This window comes from Microtus ochrogaster, unplaced genomic scaffold (genome assembly GCF_000317375.1).
Source record: "Microtus ochrogaster isolate Prairie Vole_2 unplaced genomic scaffold, MicOch1.0 UNK17, whole genome shotgun sequence".
Taxonomy (NCBI): domain Eukaryota; kingdom Metazoa; phylum Chordata; class Mammalia; order Rodentia; family Cricetidae; genus Microtus; species Microtus ochrogaster.
This window is the reverse complement of record NW_004949115.1, coordinates 1,980,787-2,007,733: the sequence shown is the minus strand read 5'-3', so window position 1 is coordinate 2,007,733 and position 26,947 is coordinate 1,980,787. Positions and strand designations below refer to the sequence as shown.

The window sequence follows — 26,947 nt, the reverse complement described above, 5'->3', positions numbered from 1 at the left end:
ATTTCTTCACATCCTGGCAGACACTCGCTGCTTTCCCTTTTGCTTGTTTGCTTTGTATTATTACAGCTATTCTAGTGTGTTTGTTTGTTTTGCATTTCCCTAATGGCTAATGATGTTGGGTATCTTTTTATGTGTTTTCTGCCTATTTGTTTATCTTCTTTGGAAGATCCTTTGCCTTTTCATTCTGCTGGTGGTGGTGTTTATAGCCCTAAAGTTTTAAATTTGGATGAAGTAGCATTTATCTGTACTGGTTGTTTGTGCTTTTGTGCTTTTGCTGTGATCTAAAAAATCATGTTGTTTAATCTAAGTCATCTCAGATGCACAGGAATCTTTTCTTCAAAGGCATTTATTTACTCTTTTAATTCTTATACTTAGATGATAGATTCATCTTCATTTATTCATCTTGTAGACTGAGGGTTTTTTTTGTAGCCCAAGATCTCAACTATGTAGTCCCTAGTGGCCTTGAACTCACTATGATCCTCTCCTCCCACCTCTCAAGGGCTGGGATTATAGGCACACACCACCATGCCTAATTTGAATTATTGTTGTATGTTGTAAAGTAGGTTTCTAACTTCATTTCTTGTGCATGTGGAGATGAAGTTATCCCAGAACTATTTGTTGGGATTTTTCTTTCTCTGCTGAATTATCCTGGAACCTTTGTCGATTGGCTGTAAATATACAGGCTTATTTCTAGAGGTTTTTATTTTCCTAAGTTTGAACATTTGCTGTGTGATTTGCAAGCAAGTATGACCTTGGGCAAATTGCTTTTTTGTAATGCTAGTACTTATTTTTTAAGAAAACTGTGAAAAAGGTAATAGGTATAGTAATGCTTAGATAATAATGGGGATGGGGAAAATGGAGGATAGTTGCAGAAATGCCGAAACAGGAATAATAATCAGAAGCCTTAATAAATGAGAAATGAACAAAGAGATGTTTGAGGAACTTGCAAAAATTATTCAATCCCTCAAATTGGCAAAGGGTGGTACTGTGTCTTAGTAAAATGAAGGAGAATGGAGTCCCTCGCATGGTAGTGCATGCCCACCATCCCATCACTTGGGAGGCAGAAGCAGGAAGGTCACATGTTAGAGGTCAGCTTTAGTCTAACGTTAGTGGTCTTCTGTAACCACCTTAACTGGTTGCAATTCTGTAAAAATAATACAAGATATTTAAGGTATAGCTTATTTAGTAATTTTCTGTACTTTGTCTATCCTTTCTGATGTATTTGTTTGTTTGTTTTCAATGTCAGACTTTACTGTTAAGGACACCTCAGAGAGTCTGTTGAAAGCTATGAACAATCCTCTTCAGGTAATAAATGCATACAACAGTCACATGCTCTGCAGACATTTTATAGCAGGCCCAGAATCCCCTAGTTAAATCTCCTAATTTGACCTCATATAAGGCAATTGTGTCCCAGAATGTGCTTCCCCAAGCTTTATTTCATAGTGAGGTTCAAAAATTGTATTGATTTTGGAACACATTTTAGGGTTTCATATGAGATTAAAGAGGCATTTCTCCATACAGAAGCGTTTATACAGCACCCTCTTAAGGCAAGGAACTGTGACACTTTAACTGATTTTATATAGGTGTCAACATGTGGAAGTGACTTTCAGTATTGCTTCTGACCAGCCAAAATAGTTTTTCAACACAGCTATTATGGACTGCCTGAAGCCCTGGAAGGGGCCGGGATAGAAGTGTAGTGTCAGATGGAGATAGTCATAGAGGAAGGAGTCAGAGAGGCAGGCAGGTTCAGAGGGACACAGAGAGACAAAAATAGAAGCGGAAGCAGGCCATTTAGAAACCCTCTTAAATAGTTAAGATAACGTCAGCGAAGAAGGTGAGATGATTAGAGTAAAGGTGTGGGGGGAGAAAGCACAGACCTTGGCATGAGACTGGGTTCTGCTTTTGCTTTGTGTTTCTGGTTGACTTTACTAGTGACTATGAGCCTTGTTTTCCTAAGTGTGTGATGGGTCTAGTAATAATACTATATCCACATTCCTGAAAGAATAATGTACACAAAGTACTTAACACAGTGCTCAGAATGCAGTCAAATAATCAATAAATATTATGTACCTTCTTACTTTTGGTTTGAGTAATACTTTATTGGCCATTATTGAATACCTATTTTGTGCCAGTCACCATGATAGGAATAAAAATAAAAAATTGACGATGCTCTCCAGGAGAGGAAGGGGTTAGTTGGAAATATAGGTATGTTAAGGAAAATGTTCTAGAGAAATAATAAATGCGTTCTGGGCTTGGATGGTATCATTCATCATTTGGGGAAATCTGAAAGAGGAAATGGTTTTGTGTGTGTGTGTGTGTGTGTGTTTGTGTGTGTTTTGTTTTATATTTTGGTTTGGGGTTGTTTTTTTTGCATAATGGTCAGAGAGTATAAGTCCATTTGTGGCCATGTTCAGTCTGAGCATCTGAGGGGCATCAGGTGAAATTATCTAAGGAAATAGTCTTTTGTGTGGAAGTTGTGATCTTTATTCTCTAAAAGCATCCAATTGTAACATTTCTATACAAACATGTGTGAATATATTTATAAGGACATGAAAATGGTAAAATGAAAATATCACATGTCCCCTTTTAAAAATGTAACTAAACAAACCTTTGAACCTACTAAACTAACTGGGAGTGTCTGCCTTATAAAGAAAACCCTTCCCATTTACAGCACAGTTTACTGTAAGAGGTTCCATTAAATAGCTGGTTAGTCCAGTGCATTGAACAGGATTGATTTAGAAATATCTTTTGTGTATACATTTATTGTACTTAAGTGCTAGATATAATGAGAAAGGGAAAACTATTATCTTTTGTCTCTAATGACTCAGTTTACTAGAAATAGGATGAAACAAATTTCCATATGTGGTAATATGAAGTAATTCAAGTTCACACTCAGAAGAAAAACGTATTATCCTGCACTGAAAACTGCATTTTCCCCAAAGCCGTCTGCTTTTTTGTTTTTTCATGCGTATGCTTAGAATAAAATCATTTCAGGAAGGCAAGAGCTAGTTTGAAATATAGACTTGTTTTCCTTCCACTGGATATAAGCTAGGAGCAGCCGTTATATCTTGCCTTGACATGAAATAGAGAACAATATTGGAGAATAGGGATTGAGAAATTTGTAGGGCCTCCAACCCATCACAGTCTCGGTGAAGAGATGTCAGTGGAGAATTTAGAAGAGAGTGATCCATGCCAATTGTGTGAGCTGAGATGGTAATGTTAATCAGGAAACCAAGACACAGAGGTGGCCACTTGCTTCTATTTATTAGTGAAGGGGAAAAAAAAATCTCCGGCAAGTGTCTAAAACAAGGTTTGAAGGAGAGTGGGGTGTAGAAAGGCTTCCTGATTAATTTCCCGTAACTCCTATTGCTTAAGCATCCCTAGGGAGCCTATCAGGCCAAAAGTCTCCATTGGTTACAATATAATTATTCTACAACCACTTTTCCTTTGGAAATGCTTAATGACTCTTACTTTGTATTACTCGCAGGTGAAAGCCCAGCCTCTGCGGTTCTTAATGCCTCAGCAGGATTATTTTCACTAAAGATGGAAACATTGGAGTCTGAATTGACCTGTCCAATCTGCCTCGAGTTGTTTGAAGACCCCCTTCTGCTCCCCTGTGCTCATAGCCTGTGTTTCAGCTGTGCCCATCGCATCTTGGTCTCCAGCTGCAGCTCCGGCGAATCCATCGAACCCATTACCGCGTTTCAGTGTCCTACATGCAGGTATGCTATCTCGCTGAATCACCGGGGCCTGGATGGCCTCAAGAGGAATGTGACCCTGCAGAACATTATTGATCGCTTCCAGAAGGCTTCAGTCAGTGGGCCCAATTCTCCAAGTGAGAGCCGTCGGGAGAGGACTTACAGGCCAAGCTCCGCCATGTCTAGTGAGCGAATTGCTTGCCAATTCTGTGAGCAGGACCCTCCGAGAGATGCTGTGAAGACATGCATCACCTGTGAGGTCTCCTACTGTGACCGCTGCCTTCGGGCCACACACCCCAACAAGAAACCTTTCACCAGCCATCGCCTGGTGGAACCAGTTTCAGACACACATCTTCGAGGGATTACCTGTCTGGACCATGAGAATGAGAAAGTGAACATGTACTGTGTATCTGATGACCAATTGATCTGTGCCTTATGCAAACTGGTGGGTCGTCACCGAGACCATCAGGTCGCTTCCCTAAATGATCGGTTTGAGAAACTAAAGGTAAGCAGTATGCATTTTTTGATTTACTACGTAGTTGTATAGTTAGCAAGTTCCCCAATAACCTAGGTCACTTTTTCTATAGGATAAGTACGTCAACTTCAAGTTGTTTTCATGGGGAATAACCTACTCCCTGCAAGTTTTCACTGGAACCTATCTTTTGCACAAGCCTGCTTTTGTGCAATTCTGGGAGAGTAAGCCCATTGCCCACTTGACCAGGGTAACAGCAGTCTCTCCCCTCTGGGACACATTGCACATTACTTATCTTTGTTATGATCTTTCCCTCTCTTCTTTTCAGTATGCGAGTACCTGTGTAGGTGTTCTGCAATTAGCATGTGTGCTAATTTGCATACATTTGGGTGGGTCTCTGTGGAGGTGTGGGTGGAAGTGTCTGAGTGTATCTATGTAGATAAGAGATTGGTGGAGAACATTAGTACACGTGTTTGCAAGGGCTGGGGATGTGGCTTGGTAAAGTGCTTGCCAAGCAAGCGCCAAGTCCCTGACTTCTATTTCCAGCTCTGTAAAAACAACAACAAAAATGCCTGGTCAGTACAGCAAAGGAAACAATACTTGGCATTACAAAATGGCATTGATCAGTTAACACAGAACTAATTCTTATATATACCAATGTATCACCAAGTCAGGAGGTGTGACCAAATGCCTGAACTAAAAATGTAAACTGAAAAGCAATGACTGTCAACCTAGTATTTGATTTTGTGCCCGTGTTTGGTATTTTCGGTCCAGGCTAAAACAGTCGTTTGCAGTCTCCATCTTATAAGTTTCGAGTCTTTGATGTGTGTCCAGTGGGCAGTTGTGTGAGGTTATGTTAAATAATATCTGTTCGCAAATCTGAGTACCTAGTTTTAAAAGTCTTCTTACCTCACTTTCACGTTCACCTATGTCATATCTCGCAAACTGTCCTATTCCTATTGTCTTCCTGATATGTGGTGTAATTTTTCTCAAGAAGGAAGCCACTTACCATAGATTCCAGACAAAACAGAATGTCTAGAGCTGGCTCTGGGAACATATATACTAAAGTTGGAGTGAAAAGAGGAGATTGATTAACATGGCCCCGGTGAAAGGATAAGGTGAAGCCGCCCATATTTTTCTATGATTGGAATATATTGTATAAAAATTACTTTTAATTAAAAACATTTCGATTTGGTAATGTCTAAGGACTTCCACAGGACTAATACCTGTAATGTACACTACATGGCTGTCTTATTAAAATTAAATGTATAATTCTCCACATTACTATAACAATTGTTATTTCCTTCAATGACTATTATGTTATCACACACTTAATTATAATGTGTTCAGTTTAAAATAAAATGAAATCTAACAAAAATCAAATGTTTAAATGAATAGTAAGATTGGCACCCTGAAATAGAGCCTACACACATACACAAGCTAGAAGAAAGGCCCTGGTTATATGTAAGGAGAGCAGGAAGGCAATGGCAGTTCTGACATAATCTGGTCAGCTATTATTCAAATTTATATTAAAATAGGTGGCAGTAATAAGGGCAACAGTACTCAGAATAGGATATATTTTCTTATCTGTAATTTATTGCACACAACATTTAGAGTGTTGGTTTGTGCCTCTTTTGATAACTATTTGTTTCCAATACATAACCTCTTTTCAGCTTTTTGGTTAAGAGCAAGTGGTCTCAATTTGGTATGCCAGACTTTGTTGAGTCCCCAAGGAAAGTCTTATCCCCTCTGAGGAGCAAACAGAGGGTGGGAAAGTGGAAGGGAAGAGGGGAAGAGGGGAGGGGTGAAAGAAGGGGGGACTGAGGTGGTATGTAAAATGAAAAATAAATTTTTAAGATAAGAAAGAGCAAGTACATACCTAATGTATATAAAAGTCAATGGCAATCTTTTGATTTTAGCTGGTGATCCTTTCATTCTTGTGGGGCTGCAGAGGGGAAGGTTATTGGCTTCAGCTCTTAGAGTCAACAAGCTGTTAGGTTATGTGCCTAGTCTAGTCAAAGCCTTCCTCTTTGAAGTTTCATAAACTGAGACTGTTACACAAAGTGATTTGCTTAGCAGACCTGTTTAGTAATTGGGCTGGAACTGAAAACCAGTCTCCAGGCAGAGTCAACTATCTTTTTCCCCCCACAGTTGCCTGCTATTACACTGTTGTTTCCCCTCTGAAATCTGACTTCAACTTAACTCTATGCTCCAACAGCTATGCATTCCCTAGGCCCCAATACATGATTAACAGCATCAGGAAAAGCACACAATTACATAATGTTCAGCTTCACAATGGCAAAAGATGGGGGTGGGTTGTAAGAAGAGTGAGGGATATGGAGAAGATGGAGCAATCACTGCCAAATATTTTCAGGTGTTAGAATCATAATCAGGCATCGGCCTTGAAAACTATTCCAGGCAGAAATACCGGCATCCATATGTACTGCTGAGATAACAAAGAGACTGAGAAGAGGAAGCCTGTATCTCCAGAACACTGGCTACTTGAAAATAGCTGAAAACATGGGGTGATTGATCAGGCATTTGGCAACATGCAGCGCAAGTCCCTGTATCCAGGGCTGGGGAAACACAAGTGTATTTATAAAAAGATGCCGTAGCCTGTGACTAATCAGTAATTTTTGGAGAAAGAGTGGCTATATTTTTTGACAGTTTCCCTTTAATTTTTAGGAAATGTGCAGAAAAGTCTGTTTATAAATTAAATGGAAACTATTTTTGCTCATTTTTGGATAGAGACGGGAAACAACTGAATCATTCCCAACTGTGTGGTTTGTTATGTTGTCTGGAACATCTAGGACTTTGGAAAGGAGAAGGAGGTGCTGTGCATGTGAGTGTGCATGTGTTTGTGTGTGGGGGGGTATAAGAGAGGGGCTGAGAAAGGAAGGGAAGGTCAGGGAGAGACAGAGAGAGGGAGGGAGAGTTGGGGGGAGGGGGACTTGGAGAATTTACTCAATCCAGTGCCAAGTGGGAAAGGATATTAGTTCTTCACATTAAACAGAGAAGAAGCCTGGCCTTTTTCCTTTTTAAAATTGTTTTTATTGGGCTGTATATTTCCCCACTCCTCTCCCTTCTACTCCCCTCCCCTTCAACCCTCTCCCATGGTCCCCATGCGCCCAATTTACTCAGGAGATCTTGCCTTTTTCTACTTCCTATGTAGATTAAATCCATTTATGTCTCTCTTAGGGTCCTCATTGTTGTCTAGGTTCTCTGGGATTGTGAATTGTAGGCTGATTTTCTTTGCTTTATGTCTAAAAGCCACTTTTGAGTGAGTACACATGATATTTGTCTTTCTGAGTCTGCGTTACCTCACTCAATATGATGTTTTCTAGATCTATCCATTTGCCTGCAAATTTCAAGATGTCGTTATTTTTTTTTTCTGCTGTGTAGTACTCCTTATCCATTCTTCCGTCGAGGGGCATTTAGGTTGTTTCCAGGTTCTGGCTATGACAATCAATGCTGCTATGAACATAGTTGAGCACATGTCCTTGTGGTACGATTGAGCATACTTTGGGTATATACTCAAAAGTGGTATTACTGGGTCTTGAAGTAGGTTGTTTCCTAATTTTCTGAGAAATCGCCACACTGATATTCAAAGGGGCTGTACCAGCTTACACTCCCACCATCAACGCAGGAGTGTTCCCTTTACCCCACAATCTCTCCAGCATAAGTTGTCATCAGTGTTTTTTATCTTGGCAATTCTTACAGGTGTAAGATGGAATCTCAGAGTTGTTTTGATTTGCATTTCTCTGATGACTAAGGATGTTGAGCATTTCCTTAAGTGTCTTTCAGCCATTTTAGATTCCCCTGTTGAGAGTTCTCTGTTTAGGTCTGTACCCCATTTTCTATTGAATTATTTGTTCTTTTGATGACCAATTTCTTGAGTTCTTTGTATATTTTGGAGATAAGCCCTCTGTCCGATGTGGAGTTGGTGAAGATCTGCCGTTTTGTCTTGTTACTTTACAGAAGTTTCTCAGTTTCAGGAGGTCTCATTTATTGTTTCTCTCAGTGTCTGTGCTGCTGGGGTTATATTTAGGAAGTGGTCTCCTGTGCCAATGCATTCAAGTGTACTTCCCACTTTCTCTTCTATGAGGTTCAGTGATCCTGGTTTTATGTTGAGGTCTTTGATCCATTTGGACTTGAGTTTTGTGCATGGTGATAGATATGGATATATTTTCATTCTTCTTCATGTTGTTATCCAGTTATGCCAGCACCATTTGTTGAATATGAGAAGCCTGACTTTTAATGCCATAAGCAATACTTTGTGTTTAATTAAAAAATTAGAAATCATTTATGATTATTCACTTGATTTCTTCCTAAGGAGAATGGAGAAAGCCAGCCAGCTGGCAGAGGCTATGTGGGAAATGAGTTAAGCATATTCCTCTGGTCTGAAACTGTCATAAAAGGGCAAGGATGATAGTATATACCCCCATACACACACACACACACACACACACACACACACACACACCTGACTTATGGTCAATAACTGATGCAATGTTTATTTTTACTTTTTGACTTGGGGGCTTCACTTTTGGCCTTTTATAGCTACTTTTTCTGTACAGCCTCCTTGACTAGGGTTAGTGACCTGTAATGTTCAAGAAAAAGCAGGCAAACCATTACAGTATAGAAGAAAGGTCAGAGGAACTAGAAGCGAGCTTGATTTTTGAACATGTCCTCAAAATGAAGTTGAGGACTTGGAGGGGTACTTATATAATGGTTTATGTTCTTTTTTTTTACGAATGACACTTTATTCAGTCATTTTCTTTACAACTGAAACTCTGGGAATTCAAAATTAACATCCTTGCCCGTGAGCTTCTTATACACACCAGAAAAAGTTTCCACCTTGTGCTCCACGTTGTTCTGCTGTGCTTTGTCTAAATGAACCTTTATGAGCCTGCTGCCGTCCAGTTTCACTCGGATCCTCTTGCCCACAATCTCACTTGGGAAGACCAAGTCCTCAAGGATGGCGTCGTGCACTGCGGTGAGCGTGCGGCTTCTGGGGCGCTTCTGCTTATTTTTCGTACGGCTTTTCCGAGTTGGCTTGGGCAGAATCCTCCTCTGAGCAATGAAGACTACGTGTTTCCCGCTGAACTTTTTCTCCAATTCACGAACCAGCCGGACTTGGATTTTTTGGAAGGATTTCAGCTGAGGAACTGGCACAAAAATTATGATGGCTTTCCGGCCACCACCAACTTCAATTTCCTTGGCCGCAGTAATGTTGAGCTCCCGCAGCTGCGCCTTGAGATCCGAGTTCATCTCCAGCTCGAGCAGCGCCTGAGAGATGCCGGACTCGAACTCGTCCGGCTTCTCGCCATTGGTCTTGACGATCTTGGCGCTCGAGCTGAACATGGCTCGCCCTTACGGAGTGCCGGCTTGGAAAACATGGTTTATGTTCTTATTTGTTTAGTCTGCATGTAGGGTTGTGATTCAGGACACATGATCTTTAGAAGACTTCCAGTGGCTTAATTAATTCAAACAATACTCATGGTCCTGACAGTTACACGTACCTTAGTTCATGATACAGGCCATAGTTTTATAAAATTGCTTCACATTTCAGAATTTCCATTTATAACAGTTCCTCCCCTTATTAAAGACTAATATTATTATATTATCTAAAGTTGGCTTTATATATAGAAGCCAATTTCAGTGGCTTTCTTTTACTAATCGACCTGTTATTCTAAAATCTGATTTTTATCAGTTACTGCTCATTTACATTTTCCCCTCACAACTCTCCAATCTGCCAGGTTCGTCTACTCAGATGAGCTTCTTACCTGTGAACTGAACATCCAGCCTCTTTTTTTCTCTCACTACTTTCATCGGTGTTCTTTTTTTGACCTGCTCAGGAACTGTACTGGTTTTTTTAGAGCCCAAGCCAATCCCTTCAAGTCTGCTCCAACATGCTCCAGAGACATCATAATTCGTTGAGGCCAGATACAATGCCTTTGTTTCTTCAATATCCTCTTTAGTGTCCACCCAGCAGATGTACGTAATATATCCTTAAGAAATCCAAATAAATTATGCCTTCAGAATGATTTGTTTTTTTGTTCTATTTTGAGGCAAGGTTTTGTTATGTAACATAGACTGACCTTGAATTCACAGTCTTCCTGAATGTGCTTCCTGGGTGCTAGCATTATAGGTAAGAGCCACCATGCCCAGATTTAGAATTACTTCGTAAGAAGTATACTAGAGCCCACAGATTGATTTGGTTCTCTTCTTAGTAGATACAAACGATTCTTACCATTAGGAATACCTTGGAAGTCTGAAAATGCCTTCTGTGGACTACTGGCAATTTTCAGGTACAGAGAATGAGCAAAAGCATGAGATGTCCTTAATTTTATGTGCCTATTCATTTTGATTACTGGATTTTCCAACTGCCTAACCCTATGGTGACATCTGTATAAATCAGATGTGATTATTATAATTCTCTTTGAGATGATGTCTTCACATTTCCATGCCCACAGCCTGCCAAAAATATAGCTGATGAAAACCAGGGGGGGGGGACAGAGGAATTTCCTGAAAGGGATAAACAAGCACATTTTCTTTTTCATTTCATTTCCTCTAATTCATCGCTACAAATAATTCTTAAATGAAGCTACACTTTCATATCAAGAGTCTCATTGTTACAGCTTATTACCTGGAATTAGAGTAAGCTTCTTTCATGGGAAAGTAAAATACACACACACACACACACACACACACACACACACACACACACACACACGAGTAGAGGTTGATCCCCAGACAAAGAGAAGAGAGGTGTAAAACTTGGAGAATGCCCAAAGGAAAGCTACAGTAAGAGTTAAAAGGTTAAAAAATAAAATATTCTCGAATCTTATCACCTTGCCTACTGTCTTTTTTCAGTCACTCTATCATAGTCTCACCTAGTCTCATTCCACCGCCACCTTTCCCCAGTCAATTGTCTGTGCACCCACTTGACACCCACTTCTATTGGCTAAGGCAGATACCCTCATAACTATGTACCAGTAAGCATTAGATTACATCTGAACCAATATGAGCATGAATATAAACATGAGAAGATGCATATCTTTATGAGAAGACTGGATTGGAAAGAGAGTATATTTGCATAAATATGTATGCATCATCATCTGTGAGTGTGTACATGCTTGCATGAATTGGAGCCTGAGAATGGCTCTGTGGCATTGTATCGGTGTGTCACTGAATGTGAAGATGAGAGAATGTCTGTGCTATCCACCGATAATTTGGACAGGTGGGGATCATGAGCATAAGGCAGACTTTCTATAGACACCTTAGGCAGAATCTATGACATTGTGCCAGTGTCTATAAATATGTGTCACTGTCTAACTATGAGAGGATGTCTGTGCTATCCACTGATAAGTTGCACAGGTGGGGATCATGAATATAAGACAGACTTACTGTGTACACCTTAGGCAGAATCTCAGGAGAATCTATCCCAAGGCTAGGGGAAATTCTAAGAATGAGCCAAACATCTGTGCTCAATTAGAAAAATCTTCAGTAGAGGCCAGGGTGGGTAACCATAGATGAAGATAGAGGAAAAAGTTGTTTCTATATCTTCCTCACTTGGGTCTAGAATCACAGTAGCTATGTATAACAGGAAAAAGCAGCACTCAATTTAATACATTTTCTACCAAATTTAAAGAAAAACAGAAAAAATTGAGTTGGGATTTGTGCTCTCCAAGGTGTGGTGATGATTGTAATGGATGTGTGTGGGTGCATAAGCTTGTATCTATCTGTCAAGCGATTTTCCGGCTAGCTCTGTCTTCAGGCTTCGACTCAAGACCACAAAGTTATTGTTGTTTATAAAGCTGGCTTCTCTGTTGTCTCTTAACTGTTCAAGACTTCCCCACCATCATATGTATATATGTGGTGTCAAATGCCTGCCATCTTAGTAATTGGTAGGAAAGAGGATCAGGAGTTCAAGGTCTTTCTTGGCTCATGGTGAGTCTGAGTATGCCCTAGGCTACATGAGAATGTGTCTCCAAAAAAAAAATCACAGAAAACCAAACACAGGCAAGGGCATGTTAGCACGTGCCTGTAATCGCAGCATTTTGGGAGCAGTAGGTGGGAGAATCACTGCAAGTTTGAGTGCCAGATCTATATAGTGAGTTCTGGACCAGCTAGGACTACATAGCAAGATTGTGTCTCAAAATAAGAGGAGAGAACATGATTCTAAAACAAAACCAAAAATTCAGAATAATTCTGCAAATGGCTTCCGTGGGTGTCTGAGTAAGAGTATTTTAATTCCATATCTACTAAAACTGCTTTCTAAGGCTCATCTGAACCCTTGTTTTTTCCTTCCAAGATTTCATCGATTTCTCTGGCTCTGCACTCATGTAGTATTAATGGGACCCTGTGCTGGAAGATATTTTCTGTTGTCTCTCTGATTCAAGAGCAAGTTTTGCAAACAGAAATTCCAATTATTTCTGTGCTCACCTTTCTGTTTTGAGAGTGTTTTGTCCCAAGTCTTTTAGTCGCCAGTGTCTGAGCTAAATCACTACTTGGAGAATACCCTGAAAGATGATGGATGATTCAGATCACTCTCAGGTTGATAAGAATCATGTCTGTCACTATTGGACGAAGGAACCTATTACATAAACTTAAAACATGTAAGGAGAGAATAGGAAACAAGAATTGTGGAAGTTAAAGGAGTGATGTTGGAAGATGAAAATATGGTGATATCTCTTATGTTCATGAACATTTGGTGCATTGAGATCATGCCTTTGTTTATTGTGTTACCTGAAGATGGGAGAACCATTAATAAACTGTAGCATCAGGTATTTGGGCTAAAGAATCCTTCATTCACTTAAGAGGCACTGAACACTCACTTTGTTTATTGGACATTGTGGCAGGAGGAGTTACAAGAAATAAGGGGCAGTCTTTCCTAAGCAGGGCTTCGAGATTAGTAGGGAAGACAGACATGATAGAAATTTGCACAGGATGCTTGGAAGGCCAGAGTTTAGGTCAGGGAAAAGATATCATTGGGTTCAGAACTGAGAATTGGAGATGATCTATAATCAAAGAAGGGTCAAACTGGAAAGACTCCATGGAGAAAGAACTGACAGGGCCTGATGAATGATGGGTTTAGACAGTGGAGAGAGTTAAAGAAGGATGTTTGAGTTGGAGATGTCTTAAAAAATGGAGGCACTGAAGAAGAAATAAGGAAGTTAGGAAGAGGTAAGATGGAATTATGGATTATTCAACATTCGTTCCTCAAACATTTGCTGACCACCTACTAGGTGCCAAGTACCAGAAAAGGTGATAAACACAGCTTAACCTCAGCCCTGGCAGAACGAGGAGAGACAGACAATTAAGAACATGGTTGGTATGTAAATGACTTTTTAAAAAAATTAAAAAAAATCACAGTTATAAGACAGTGCAAGAATAAAAGGTTATGTGAATCTTGGAGGAGAAGTAGGCCAGACTTTGGTTGATTTTGGACCTCCTTATTGGGGACTGGGGTCAAAGCGAGGCAATGAGGATGTTCTGGTTAAGAGAACAGAATGTGTTTAAACATCTGACAGGTGGAACCCATGAAATGTTAGAAGACTTAAAAGGGCAAGGATTCTAGAAGGAACTGAAATTCAAGTTTTTCCAGTGGCTGAGAAATTATGGCTAGAGGAGTAAATTTAATTGGCTTCATAATGGAGGTACAGCCGTGCGAAAGAGAGCTGAGAGGGGGTCAAGGGTTGGCTTTCGCAGTACACTTATGCCGAAATTATATATGAAGGAAGAACAGATGAAAGAGAAAGAAAAGATTGCAGCCAAAAGATTGGCAGTTATGAGGGGCAGTGCAAGTATATTGGGATCACGAGGCTTTTAGGAGAGCAGAGTAGGCTTTTGCTCACTCTGATGAGTGTTATCGAGTGCTATATTTAGACTTTTTTAGAAGGTCTAAGTAAAAGTTACCTATTTAAGCTAAATATTTAATTCTGGTATACATCCAAAGAGGAAGGGAAGCATGCATAATGGTTTGAGTAACATTCCTGGTCATGACTGAAGTGGCGGGATGGGTCTGTGCTCAATGTTTGCAGAGACATCTGAAGAAAACATATGTGTGTGGGGGGGGGGATGACAATGCATTTCACCTGGCTTGAGAGCCTGGCCATTTTCTAACAAACCTTAAGTCGAGTACCACACATCTAGTACATCATCTTCATCTCATTGTAGGACATAGCTTATGTCTATACAACAGCAAATAAATGGTGGGGGAAAGAAGAAACTCTGGCATAAGGGTGTGGGCTTCAGTTTGTCGACCAGATGGTGTGTTCTGTTGTTGAAAGGCCATATGTAATTGATATAGAAAGTGACAGACTAAAGCCAAAGCACAGTAAGTATTTCTAAGATAAACACTTGGGAGGAACAAAGAAGAAGGTAGAACACGCCCTGAAAACCATATTAACATTCTGGCTTCTGGTTTTTGAGAGAACAGGTAATATCCATGTATGGATAGGATGCAAAGAAGAAAGAAAGAAATGAAAATTAAAAAGAAAAAGGATGCTGAGGATGGGCATCATAGCACTGATATTTATTTTGCTTGTGGAGTCTGGTTCTCACTCTGCTGGCTGGAGTTCGTGGTGATCTTCCTGCCTCAGCCTCTTGAGTGTTGTGATGATTGATTATTTTGTAAATTGACTTTCCCCTACTACACTGAGGTTTGAACATAGGACCCCATACATGTTAAGCAAGTGCTGTATCACTGAGTTTTATTCCTAGTCCTCGGATGATGATGATATTTGTTTGGTCCTTGTTCCTTATCCCCCCCATTTCCTACTCGCTGCCCTGATCTTCTCTGTTCCCACTCTTCTCTTGCTTTCCACAACTGAACTATGTGGCATGGGGATCCACTTTAGGGTTGACTGCTTTCCTTCTCACTCCTAATCCCCTGCCCCAAGCTTCAATTCCCCTATCAAAGCCCCAGAGTTCTAATGTTGCCTAGCATCAGACAATATTCTCCCTGTACCTTTTGGAAAGCTACATAGAATGCAGGACTTTAATGGCAATACTAGATGTCTTAATAGAACGAACAGAAAATCTGGACCCCTTTCCAGGTCTTAAGGCTGTATCAAGTCAGTGTGTGCAAGTGCTCATGTGTGTGTGAGTACATGCGCCTCCATGGACCAGAGCTGGGCAGCTGGAGGACGGCTCCCTAATGAAGAGCTGTTTCTTGTTTAATGTAGGACTGAATTTATTGAGGTACTCAATAAGAAAGAAGAATCTTACCTTAAGTAACCTGTGTCTAAGGAAGTGAGATTTAAAAAAAAAAAAGCAGTGATTATTTAGGTGAGTCAGCGAGGGTATTTTGAAAAATGGGATGCAGTCTGAAAGAAGAATGGCCTGTGCCTGGCGTCCTGGATAGAAAATCATGTTCTTTAGGAAAGGGAACTAAGAGCACAAAGAGGCCAAGTCTATACAAAACAAATGAAATGGAATTCTGGTGAAAATGGAATCAGCGTAGACTGCCGATTTAGCTAACACAGGCAGGCCTCTTACAATCTCAATTATGGAAGCCAGCCAAATCGTCCCTTCTTCTTGTGCTGTTTAGACACATGTGCAATTTTGTGAGAGCTAGAATGTCATTAGAAGGTGAAGAGGGCCTCAGAGTTTCCTAACTAAAATGGCCTCCCACCCTCACAAAAGGGAAGCGCAAAGAGACTCAGAGGTAACCTCCTACAGCAGGAAATGGGAACTTCATCCTGCTCTCTCTGCCAACCTCCTGTCTCTGTTTCCTCCCAGCAGATATCTCCATTCCCATCTCCCCTGCCACTGTGGCTCCCTCGCTGTCATGGCTCGACTGTTTGGAGAAAGTTGTACTAGTTGCACTTTAGACAGAGGGAACCTAGCCCACTCATTAAATGGGATACATAGAAAGGAGCAAAACAAAGTGATTCTTCAAAAGCCAATTACAATAACAAAGAGACATGTTTATTTTGACATGAAAAGAGTTTGTGTATGTGCACACACACACACACACACACACACACACACAAATCAACTTTGTTTACTCAGACATGGTATAGACAAGACCAATATAGACATGGCCAAATCACTCCAAGTCATTCAGACCTAGAGTGGCCCAGAAATGTTAGTTCTAAATGATTTGTGAGCGCTGGGCATTTGGGAAGGGGTGAGGAGAGAGGCTGCATAATTGCTTCAGTTCACTGCTTCCCTTCGCATATGTCCATTATTGAGGATCAATTCCAATTTGAAAGGAATCTTTAATTCCTTACAAATAAATAGGAAGTAAGTCAATGTTCAGTGTTCCCCCTCCCTAAATTATGTCTCATAATATAAGAAAACAGTGGCAAGAAGCCATCAACAGATGGTGTTTTCATTAGTCAAAGATTTATTTTTCAAAGCATTTTTCATATTAATGAAGCAAGGTTGAAATTAGAGTCATCTTGTCAGCTCTGGAACTGTGCTGCTAGAACGGACTGGCATTCTGCAAATTGCTATGGGGCTAGAGCAAACCAACCATTTGCCATAATTTTGTGATGGTAACCCAAGGCCTGTAGTCTAACCAGACCCTAAATTATGTGTTCAGCCCTAATTTTTGTTTTCCGTAGCTTTATACAAGCCATGACTCTCAGTCCAGGGCCATAAATGAGGAACGCACAGCAGGGATCATCATCCTGCTCTGCAGGATGAATTATTTATGATATATCAATTTCAGGCCAGTGTTACAACAGGTCTCATGTACTTGCTAAAAAAATTCTCCCAGTAGAATCACATGTTTGAATGGAAACACATTGCAGTGGGAAACATAGAATTTTAAATCGTTTTTTTTTTCTTCTCTGGGTTTATCAATCAAATGGGCTATTAATCAAATAGGTCAATATAATGATTTTTGATACGTGGGATTTCCATTGATCTGGGACTGTGAACTACTCTTCAAGAGGAAATGTTTGACTGATTGGCTCCATTAGTAATTTTCCCTTTCTGGTTTACACTAGACTCTTTGATCAAACTGAAATCTATTCTATTCCCTCTATGGCCGAACTTCGGGAGAGGAGTCTAGGCTTGCAGCCAGCTGATGTACTCTAACCCTGAATGCTTTAGTATCTACTTCCAAAGCCCTACTGAAGCTCCTTTTACAAAGGTTACTTGTGACTTCTGATTCCTCAATCTAGCCCACCCCCACCTTTAAAAATAAATTCTCACATTTCTCTTGGTGTTTGCATGTTTGACAGTGATGAATCTTTTCCTGAAACATGTTTCTCCTGATTATCCTCTGAGCTTGGCCAGGATCTGCATTTGCAACTGCCTTGAATATTGTGGTATCTTCATAACCACTGTCCCTGCCTCCCAGGCTTTCCTGTTTTGCTCTGTTCCCCATATTGCTGCTAGGTTAATATCCTAAATGTAGCCACAATTATGTCATTTCCTTATTCAACAGCCCTGTGTAAACCCCAGTACTAAAACAAATAGGTATAAACCCATTTGTACATTCAAGACCCTCAAAGCAGGACTTTATTCCACTCCCCCAGATGGGCCCTCATTATGTAGCATTGGTGGTCCTGGAATTTGCTCTATAGCCCTGGCTAGCTTGGAACACACAGAGATCTGCATTCTTTGTTTTCCAAGTGCTTGGACTAATGGTGTGTACAACCACACCCAGCAAAACAGGGCTTTGATCTCCATTTTCATCCTTGTACCCTGTGTTCTAGTCAAACTAAACTGTTTATTGGTCCCTGAATATATGAACAATATTATTTTTTCTTGAGAAAAAGAGTCTTAGTATGTTGTTCAGTACATAGTAACTGAACAGCAGTTCAAACTCCTAAGCTCAACTCTCCACCCTGCCTCGGCTATCTGAGTAGCTTCGGCTACAGATGTATGCTGCCACTCTGGTTGCTTTATTTTGATTTTTCCTCATCTTAATCCTTATGCCTGAAATGCCCCGTCTTCCGCCACCTCTGTCTGTTAAAATCCCGCCTATCCTTCAAGATTCATTACCGTACCCTGACCACAGTAGATGCTCAATATGTCTTTGTTGTGGTAAATCTCTGAACTGTCATTTCTTCTTTTCCCTTTGACACCTAATTTATTTAGTGATGATGTCTAATTCAGTGATTGCTGCCTTTCCCTTGTCCTTTTCCCCACTTCTTCCTATTAAGAACACAGATTTAGATAATAGCAGAATTAAAGAAAGCTGAGAGAGACCCCCTCAAGAAATAAAGAAAAAAAGCAGAGGTAGCATAAGTGACTTCCATAGAACTAAAGCTAAAGAAACCAAGAAAGATGTACTGTAGCCTTTCTGTCTTTATGATAAAGCACCAAGACCAAAGCAAACTTAAAGAAGAAAGAGTTTCTTTTGGTTTACAGTTCCAGAGGGGTAACTGTCCATTATGGTGGGGAAGCATGGAAGCAAGCAGTGGGCATGACGGCAGGAGTAGGAAGCTGAGATATGATTCTTTCATCTGTTGAAAAGAAGCAAAGAGAATGAACTGGAAGTGGGGCAGGGCTATGAATTTTCAAAGCCCACCCCCCAATAATACACTTCTTTCATCAAGACTGCACTTCCTATACCCTACAAACAGCACCAAAGTATTCAAATCCCTGAGTCTATGGAGACTATTTCACATTTCAGCCATCATATTCTGACATGAAGGGAAACCAGAGTAAAGCCGGTCCTCAAAATTCCGTCTGAGAACAAGTGAAATCAGGTTAGCCAGCCTAGCTATACATACATCTTTATGAATATATCCTTTGCGACACATTCAGAAAACAGTGCCAAGGTTTTTAATGAGTCACAGCTACTTCCTAGACAGAAAAAAGATCCAAGAACACGAGCACCCTCTCTTTGTCTACATCCCTTTACTCTTCAGTGTCCTTCTCATCCTCTCTTTCAATAGCATCAACTTTGAACAGCTATAAATCATAGCCACCATGGAGACAGCAACCAAACAATGAGCATGACCCAGGGAAAGAATACTACCAGAATGAGGGTCAGGAAATTGGGGTATTATATTTGGGACAGATTTGATGGAGTATTGAGATGGAGTATAAAAGAGTAGTATATACTGAGACTGGTTCTGGAGGGGAAGCAGCTAGCAAAGCTAAAATTTGGAGCTAGGGAAGAATGAACGTCCAAGCTCAATACAGAGAGATATAATAGTTTAGTTTTCACACAATGGATGGAAGATAGTAGCTTGTTCAACTGGAAATATGTTAGAGTTTAAGTACTGGTACAACTGTGTTATGTTCAAAATATCTGCAAGGTGAATCTCACATGAACCTACATAGAGCTGTGTACCAGTGAGTGAGGGTAAACAGTAGATACTTTCCAGACAGAATCAGGCTTTGTGTCTTAAACTCTTTGTGTCTATGGAAAGAAACTGTGAGATAAAAAAGTTTGATTTTGGTGACTGTCACATTTAAAGCACACCATAGTTTTCTTGAAGAGGCCTCCCAATAAGTACATAATGTTAAAAACAAAAATGCAAAACATTATAGAATCTTGATTCAACACTGTGTACTGATTAGAAATCCAGTTTTCAGTCCTAGCTTTGCTACACCCTTGGTTTATAGCTATGAAACACTTTACCCTCATCCACTTTTTTCCTCATTAAAATGCTAGCATATCCTTCTTTGTGAGAGTGCTATAGTACCAATACATATGAAATTGTCTGGCAAGAAGCATTCATTCATTCAATTATGAGGCCAGGGAAACAATTCAGTTGGTAAACTGCTTGCTGTGCAAACATGAAGACTTGAGTATGATCCCCAGGACCCATAGAGAAAATCTGGGTAGGGTGGTGTGCACTTGTAACCCCAGTGCTGAGGAGGCAGAGACCGGCAGATTTCTGGGGTTCCCTGACTAGCCAGCCTGATTGGTGAGCACCAGGCAAATGAGTCTTCTTTCTTAAAAGGCAACGTGGATGGCCCCTGATGAACAAAATCCCAAGTTGGCCCATGGTCTTCACAAGCGTGTACACAACACATGTATGTGCCCTTGCACACAAGCATACACCTCTCATGCACACACACACACACACACACACACACACACACACAAATTATAGTTTTCTTAGTCTATGAATAAAATGGTGGTATCACCACCTTATTTTCTTATGTTAACTGGACCTGATTAGAGAACAAAAGGAAATGGCTATGAAATGGTTTGAAAAGTTTAAAGATAATATAAAATTATAAAAACTATAGGTTGCCCTAATGTCAGTGAATTCCTACAGTAGCCTACAAAGTCATGAATTCTACCTCCTCCCCAATCAGGTAACATTTACAATTCTTAGTCTGTAGCAGACCTGGTAAATCTGGAAGATATGAATCTACTGAGCTGGTGGTGTGTTGCTCAGTAGTACAGCACTTTCTTAGCATGTGTGAGGCCTTCAGTTCTATATCCATGGAGAAGCGCACGCCTACAGTCCTAGGACTTTATGGGCTGATGCAGGAGAGTCATTGTAAGTATGAAGCAAACATGGGTTATAGAGTGAGGCTCTGTCTCACCTTCGTGACCCCCCCCCCAAAGAGGCAGGGAACTCTGTCTTTTGGCTTATTGATTTTCATATTACATTGCTTCTCAAGTTCATTGTCCTTTTTTCCCCTTTCTCCTGTTTCCCACCGGCTTCATACCCTCTGTGATGGCAGCAAACTCTGGAGATGAACCTCACCAACCTGGTTAAGCGCAACAGCGAACTAGAAAATCAAATGGCCAAACTAATACAGATCTGCCAGCAGGTTGAGGTAGGTAACAGTAGTATTTGTAATTATTTCGTTGGATCTGAACTGGATCGTCTTTGGAGGAACTTCAATTTTGCCAGCCTGGGTGGCGCACACCTTTAATCCCAGCACTCGGGAGGCAGAGGCAGGTGGATCTCTGTGAGTTCGAGACCAGCCTGGTCTACAGAGCTAGTTCCAGGACAGGCTCCAAAGCCACAGAGAAACCCTGTCTCGAAAAACTAAAAAAAAAAAAAAAAAAAAAATTTGCCAGCCTGTAGCCCAGTCATCTGGGGCCAAGGACTGGTAGTATAGATGATCTCATGCCCTTAGGAATTTTATTCAAAGAAAGGTTACTGATATGGATGATTTTTAGAACTAGGTGATGGCGATGGTTTGTGGGGAACAACAGATGAAGAGTAACTCCCTTCCTTCCACACAGTTGATGCCACAAGAATCATATAGGAAGTGATTCCTCATCGAAATGGATGTTATCACTTAAAAAGTCAATCATTACTGGTCAATTTGGTATCATGAATCCTTAGGATGGGGCTATGTTCATTCAATACGACGTTCTGATCATCACTGCTTCCTCCCTTTCTAGCTTATTTTTTCGTCATCCCACAGCCCTGGGCCTAGCTATATCCTCACTCATTATCTTTTCACTTATTTTTGATTCCCCCTACCTAGTCTTTTTGTAGTCAACAAATAATGTCTATGATTAAATTGTCTGTGAATTATGAACTGTATAATTCTGTATAAGTATGAGGTTTAAAACTATTATCAGCATTGAATATTAAAAGTGCTTAGAAGGGGAGTTCAGTGTTCCTTGGCATGGTAGAATAAAAGAAAGGTGTTATTCTTTCTTCTTTCTCTTAAAAGCATATACAAAACTCCACATCTATCATTTTGCTTTGTGTGGGTTTATAGAATAACTGATAATAATACTTAAAATCTAAATACAGACCAATAAGATAGAGGATTTGTCATGGGCAGTGATTGGGTAATTTTTTCCTGATTCTATATAGAGTTTTATAATCCACTCTTAATCTTACTTGTATGACAGATAAGTATCAGAGATCAAGTTTGTTTTTTTTTAAGTTTGTTTTGTTTTAAATGATAAAATAATTTTATCATGATCCCAGTCCGTGGTTCCTGTTTACGACCAAAGAATATCTCCTAAGGCAATAAGTAATCCTACATCCCCCAACTGATGGATATTCTTAAAGTTTTTGGCTTCTTCTAGTATAGCGAACATACTTAAATGATGAACATATGCTAGTAATATAATCCCTGCTGGGCACTAATCTATGTAGAGTCCATGGGGTACTGGTTAAACTCACATGTGAAACTATAGAATGGGATGTTGTGGATGTAAGGAGAAGCATAAAGAAAAAGAGAAGAAGGATTGGAGTGTTGGAAAACTGAATTCCTGACTTGCCTCTTCTATGAACTAAGTGCTTGCATGAGGGTAAGTAGGTTAGGACCCCTGACAGTGTCCTTACCTATAAAATGTCAAGTTGAACTGACACCACGCTTTCGGCTTCTTTTCCAGATTTCGCAAGTCATGGCTCTGTCAATGGTTACTTTCTTTTTATTTTGTTCTTTTTCTCTACGGTCTCACCCTTTCCGAGAAGGAAAAAACAAAGTAGAAAGTTATTATTTCTGAGTAGTTTTCAGCCAATCGGAATCCCTCTGCGTTCCATTTTTATCAATGCTTCTGATTATGCTGTCAGATTACAGTGTAAGAAATCTACAGTGTTGAGGGGACAAGAGAGGATTGTAAGCAGAAAATTGGATGAGGGATCCCTCAGTTTAGAATTTGCATGATTAACAGAGGAGTAACAGATAATAGTGAATAAAATATGATTAAAAAATAAAACTATCCTTGCATTTGTTCTAATCAAAAGACTATTAAGTACAGAGAAAGTAATAAGGAAAAAAAAAGCAAAGTTATAGTTTATCCCTTTGCTCTTTCATGTTAGAATCTCTTTTCCTGCCCTGGGAAATTTATCATCCTGGCCAGCCTCGCCTAAGCATAGCACACTTCCAACCTTTCACAAGTCATTCTGGAAACCAGTTCTTTTTATTATTTGCTCTGTTCTTTTGAAGTGGTAGCAGCAGGCCTCATAAAATAATCCACCATTGTGTTAGTAGGGGAAGATGCACTCTGGCCTTTGGATAACAGGTGAGTTTTCTTTCTTTGGGTGCTGGGGCAAATGCTAGGCAAGTGTTTTATACCAGGGAGCAATATCATAGCCCAAGAAGTGGGCTATGATGCAAAGTTCCAAAGTAGCTTTCTGAAGTTAGCACTCAGAAGTTAACCTGTGCCTTGAGGAAGAAGTGCTAACACTACCATGCGTAAGTAAAGTAAGTGGAAATCCCATGGCAATCCAGCAAAGTAACTATTTAAATAGCACCCTCAGGGATGCTTGTTAAATCTCATTATGTGAGCCACTGTCTGCTCTGGCTACACAAAAGAGCAGCTTTTGCTACTAGCTTTTAATGTATGGCATCATGCTAGGTACAGGAAAATAGCTTATGCATCCTATCTGCACACAGAATGGCTCACACACTGTAAAAATCCCCTCTGGTGTGATTACACCTGTACAGGGGCTATAGATAATGGAATAGAAACATTAACTGGGAACCAACAAAGAGCAGTGAGACAATCTAAGAGTGTTGAACATGATTCTGTAGTTTAGGAGTTAATAATGTATAGTCCGCTCAGTTCAGGATTCTCTCCTGAATGAAGTTAGGAGGGTGGTAACGAGGTGGCAGCGAGTCTGGCAGGAGTTCGGGGAAAGGGTTTGTGGGTGAATGTGATTAAGATCTATTGTGTAAATTCTCAACACATTCATATTTTTTAAGATCCTGTCCTGAACAGGGCCCCTCTAGGATGGTTTCTGGAGTTCATGGCCGTTCTTTATGACATCATCTTTTTCTGAAAGCTTAAGAGATAGGCCCTTACCTTCCCCTTTAATAATAGGGTGCATGCAGGCTGCCTATTATACTCATTCAACACAGAGCTGTATGTCCAAAAGGCTTCAGGACAAGCCCTGGGATTAATAATGCAGTAAAGAAGGGACTTGAGAGTTCAAAAACACTTGTAAGTACTTTATACAATGAAATAAATAGTAGGATAATGTTAATTATGAGAGCCAGACACTGAATGGTGTTTGGATTCCCCCCCCCCATTTTTATCTCATCTAGATTTGTCTGTAGAGAATGACTACTATATTCACAGTGTAATTCAAGCACTTTGCATTGGGCAGCGGTGGAAGATGCCAGCTACAACGCTTTGGCAAGAACAGGAATAGGTTATATTCCTGCCAAACCTGTTCCCCTTCCTTATTGTTTGGGAGTGTTTATGTCACAGACTGACTTCTCATAAAGAGTCCATAAATACTGCCTCCCATTCTAGTTGTCCTCTGTTCTCTTTTCTCCTCGGAAAGTCAACAAAGCTGGGCTCTTCCTATTATTCAAGAGACAGACATTAAGATCACTGCAGGATTATTAGATGAATTCTATGTATCTTACACTTGAGGCTCAGCTAGTAGAATCCCCAGAATAGGTGGTTGAAAATCATTTCATTTGGAGCTGGAGAACACAGGAAAGAGCTCAGTGCAGGCCCATAGCTCTCCTTTAATCTGGCTAAGGAAGGGCATGCTTTGACCTTGATACTCTGGCCACTTGAACTCTATATTTAGTTCTTTGTCCTGGCTCATCAAGCATCCTTTGTTTATTTTTCCAAAGGAAATCTCTGTATAACGCATAGCTAAGGAAAAATGTATACCAACAGATGGTTGCTTCCTTTTGGCTTCCAAGACGCCACGGTTTTGTGAATAATAGGCATTCCTGAAAATTTGCCAGGGAAGGAAAATAGTTAACTACGTAGTAATCAGTGCGTCAACAGTGTTTCTTGAGCATACACTATGTACTCGGTGTGCTGAAAGGTTTAGAGAATACAAAAGAAGCATGTGACAGGCGGCTGATGATCTCCAGGAACTTATTGACTGGCTAGGGAAAGCAGAGCCTCTAACAAGAAAAGAAGAGCAGTGTGCAGTGTAGGGAGTACAAATGAGGGTAGCAGAATCCCCTCTCCCTTTGTTTACTTCTGTTCAGAGCTTTCAGACCCTGAGCACATTACACAAACAAACAACACTTTGCTGAATATTTTGGCTGCCATTCTCTTTTATTCCTCTCCCAAACTGCTACACTACAAGGGCTAATCCACCTCAGAAGCTCTGTGGGCAAGTTGATACCATCTGGCTCTTCTCAAGCCTTTTGTAGGGCTGGACATCACTGCCCTTTCCATGAGGAAGAAACAAAGGAGATGAAGAGACAGCCTCTGGGTGGAGCGGGAGGGGAGCCTCCCTTACATCGAGAAATTTAAGCTTTATGTCTCTTACCAGTTCTTAGCGCCAATTATTTTTGGATATCTTCTCTTTGGTCTTGAAAGTTTAGGTGGCTTTTTGTTCTTCATTTCTGTTTCTGTTACTTGGGTGCTTGGTTTAGGGTGGGCAAAAGTATGTTTAACAGGAGTCTAACCATTTCTTTGAGTGTAAAAAAATGGATATTTTAAAGGAAATTAATTTTTAAGAGCTCTGCAATCATGGTTTCAACAGTGATCCTTAAATACATAAGGTGGTTGAGCTAGAATTAAGAATAGAATCTAAACCATTTGAACGCACACACCGAGGACATAATAAAAATGAATGAGTAATTACAGTGAAGTGAGTCCAATCAGGGGATTTTTTAATGAGAAAATGCATTTTAGCTAAATGCCGAAGGAGGAAAAATAACCCTCAAGTGGTAGGCAACAGAGATATTAATGAAGGTGAAAATGTCAGCTCGCAGGGGAAAAGTGTTACTCTATGCTCTGGGTGTATAACAATAAATAGAAAATGGTTCCTGCCACCGAGGAACTTGCAGGTTGGCCGAGAAGCTGTCAGACAAAGTGGCAAATCGAATGTGAAGGAATCCTTGTTGTAATGAAGACAAATGCAAGGTGACAGGCTGGCTGGCACGGAGGAAGAAACATCTAGGTGTGCTCGGGGGACTTCGAAAAGAACGCAGAATGGAAATGAAAGTGGAGTTATCTCGAAAGTGAATAAACTTTTGCCAACGAAAAGGAGATAAATGATTTAAGGGGCTGCATGGAGGAATATAAAGAGGTGATCGGCATAGAGATATTGAGGGGACTAGAAGAAATTTGATTCCACCAAATCTAAAATTTGAGAATCATTGCAAGAGGCAAGTCTGGAGAAATAGCTTAGACCCAGAAAATGATGGACTTTGCATGCCATGGGTAGATAAACTCCAGACTTTATCCTAAGGAGTCTAGGGATCTACGGAATGACTTTAAGCAGATGACTAGCTTGATAAAAATCTGTGCTTAGAAAAATCGTCAAGCCTGAGATGGTAAATGGAGCAGGTTTACAGGCCACAACTGAAGACAAAAAGACTACACAGATTTTACTGAGACTGGGGAAGTCTATTGCCATACCCTTGAATCTGCAGATCTCATTCAATACAGGGAAAAGTGGAGGGCCTTCTGGAGTAAGTGACAGTAAGCTTAGGGAGGAAGGGATAAAATTAAAATGTTTCTATAAGGTAGAGTTATGTAACTTGGTGATGCTATGAGTGACTGTGTATAAGGGAGTTCTAAGATAATCCACTGGTTTATTTCTTCCTTGACTGAATGAACACATCTATTGCTTTTAACTGGATGAGGAAATACAGGAGTTCTTTTTTAGACATTGGTGGTTTGCTGTGCTTGGATTAGAAAGTCAGATAGGAAGTGCTTGGTAAGCAGCAGCTGGCTATATGGGATATCAGGAGAGAAGAGAAAAGCCATCAGAGACAGAGACTCAAAATGTCAAGGAAAAAGAAACCTTCACTGTGTGGAAGATTTGACAGAATCCACTGTTACAGATACATCAAAGAAGACACTAATGACCTTTGAGAGAGAAAGGCGTATGCAGAGAAGAGGATGACAGATAGATTCAGAGAGGTCAAGGAGAAAGCAAACTGTTAGGAAATGCAACCTGTAGGAAGCTTGATCATGATAATGAAGGAAGAAATG

At 40.3% G+C, this 26,947-nt stretch overlaps 1 protein-coding gene and 1 pseudogene across 3 annotated transcripts in view; one reads left to right on the top strand and one right to left on the bottom strand.

Moving 5' to 3' along the window:
* Mid2 (midline 2) overlaps positions 1-26,947 on the top strand; it is a 102,368-nt gene that overhangs the window by 9,417 nt on the left and 66,004 nt on the right. For all 3 annotated transcript variants that reach the window (XM_026789347.1, XM_013353845.2, XM_026789345.1), the window contains exons 2-3: positions 3,488-4,203; positions 20,791-20,886. In XM_026789347.1, the coding sequence (XP_026645148.1) occupies positions 3,544-4,203; positions 20,791-20,886 (756 nt within the window). In that variant the 5' untranslated portion in view covers positions 3,488-3,543. The remainder of the gene's footprint in view (positions 1-3,487; positions 4,204-20,790; positions 20,887-26,947) is intronic.
* LOC102002429 lies at positions 8,909-9,559 on the bottom strand (annotated as a pseudogene).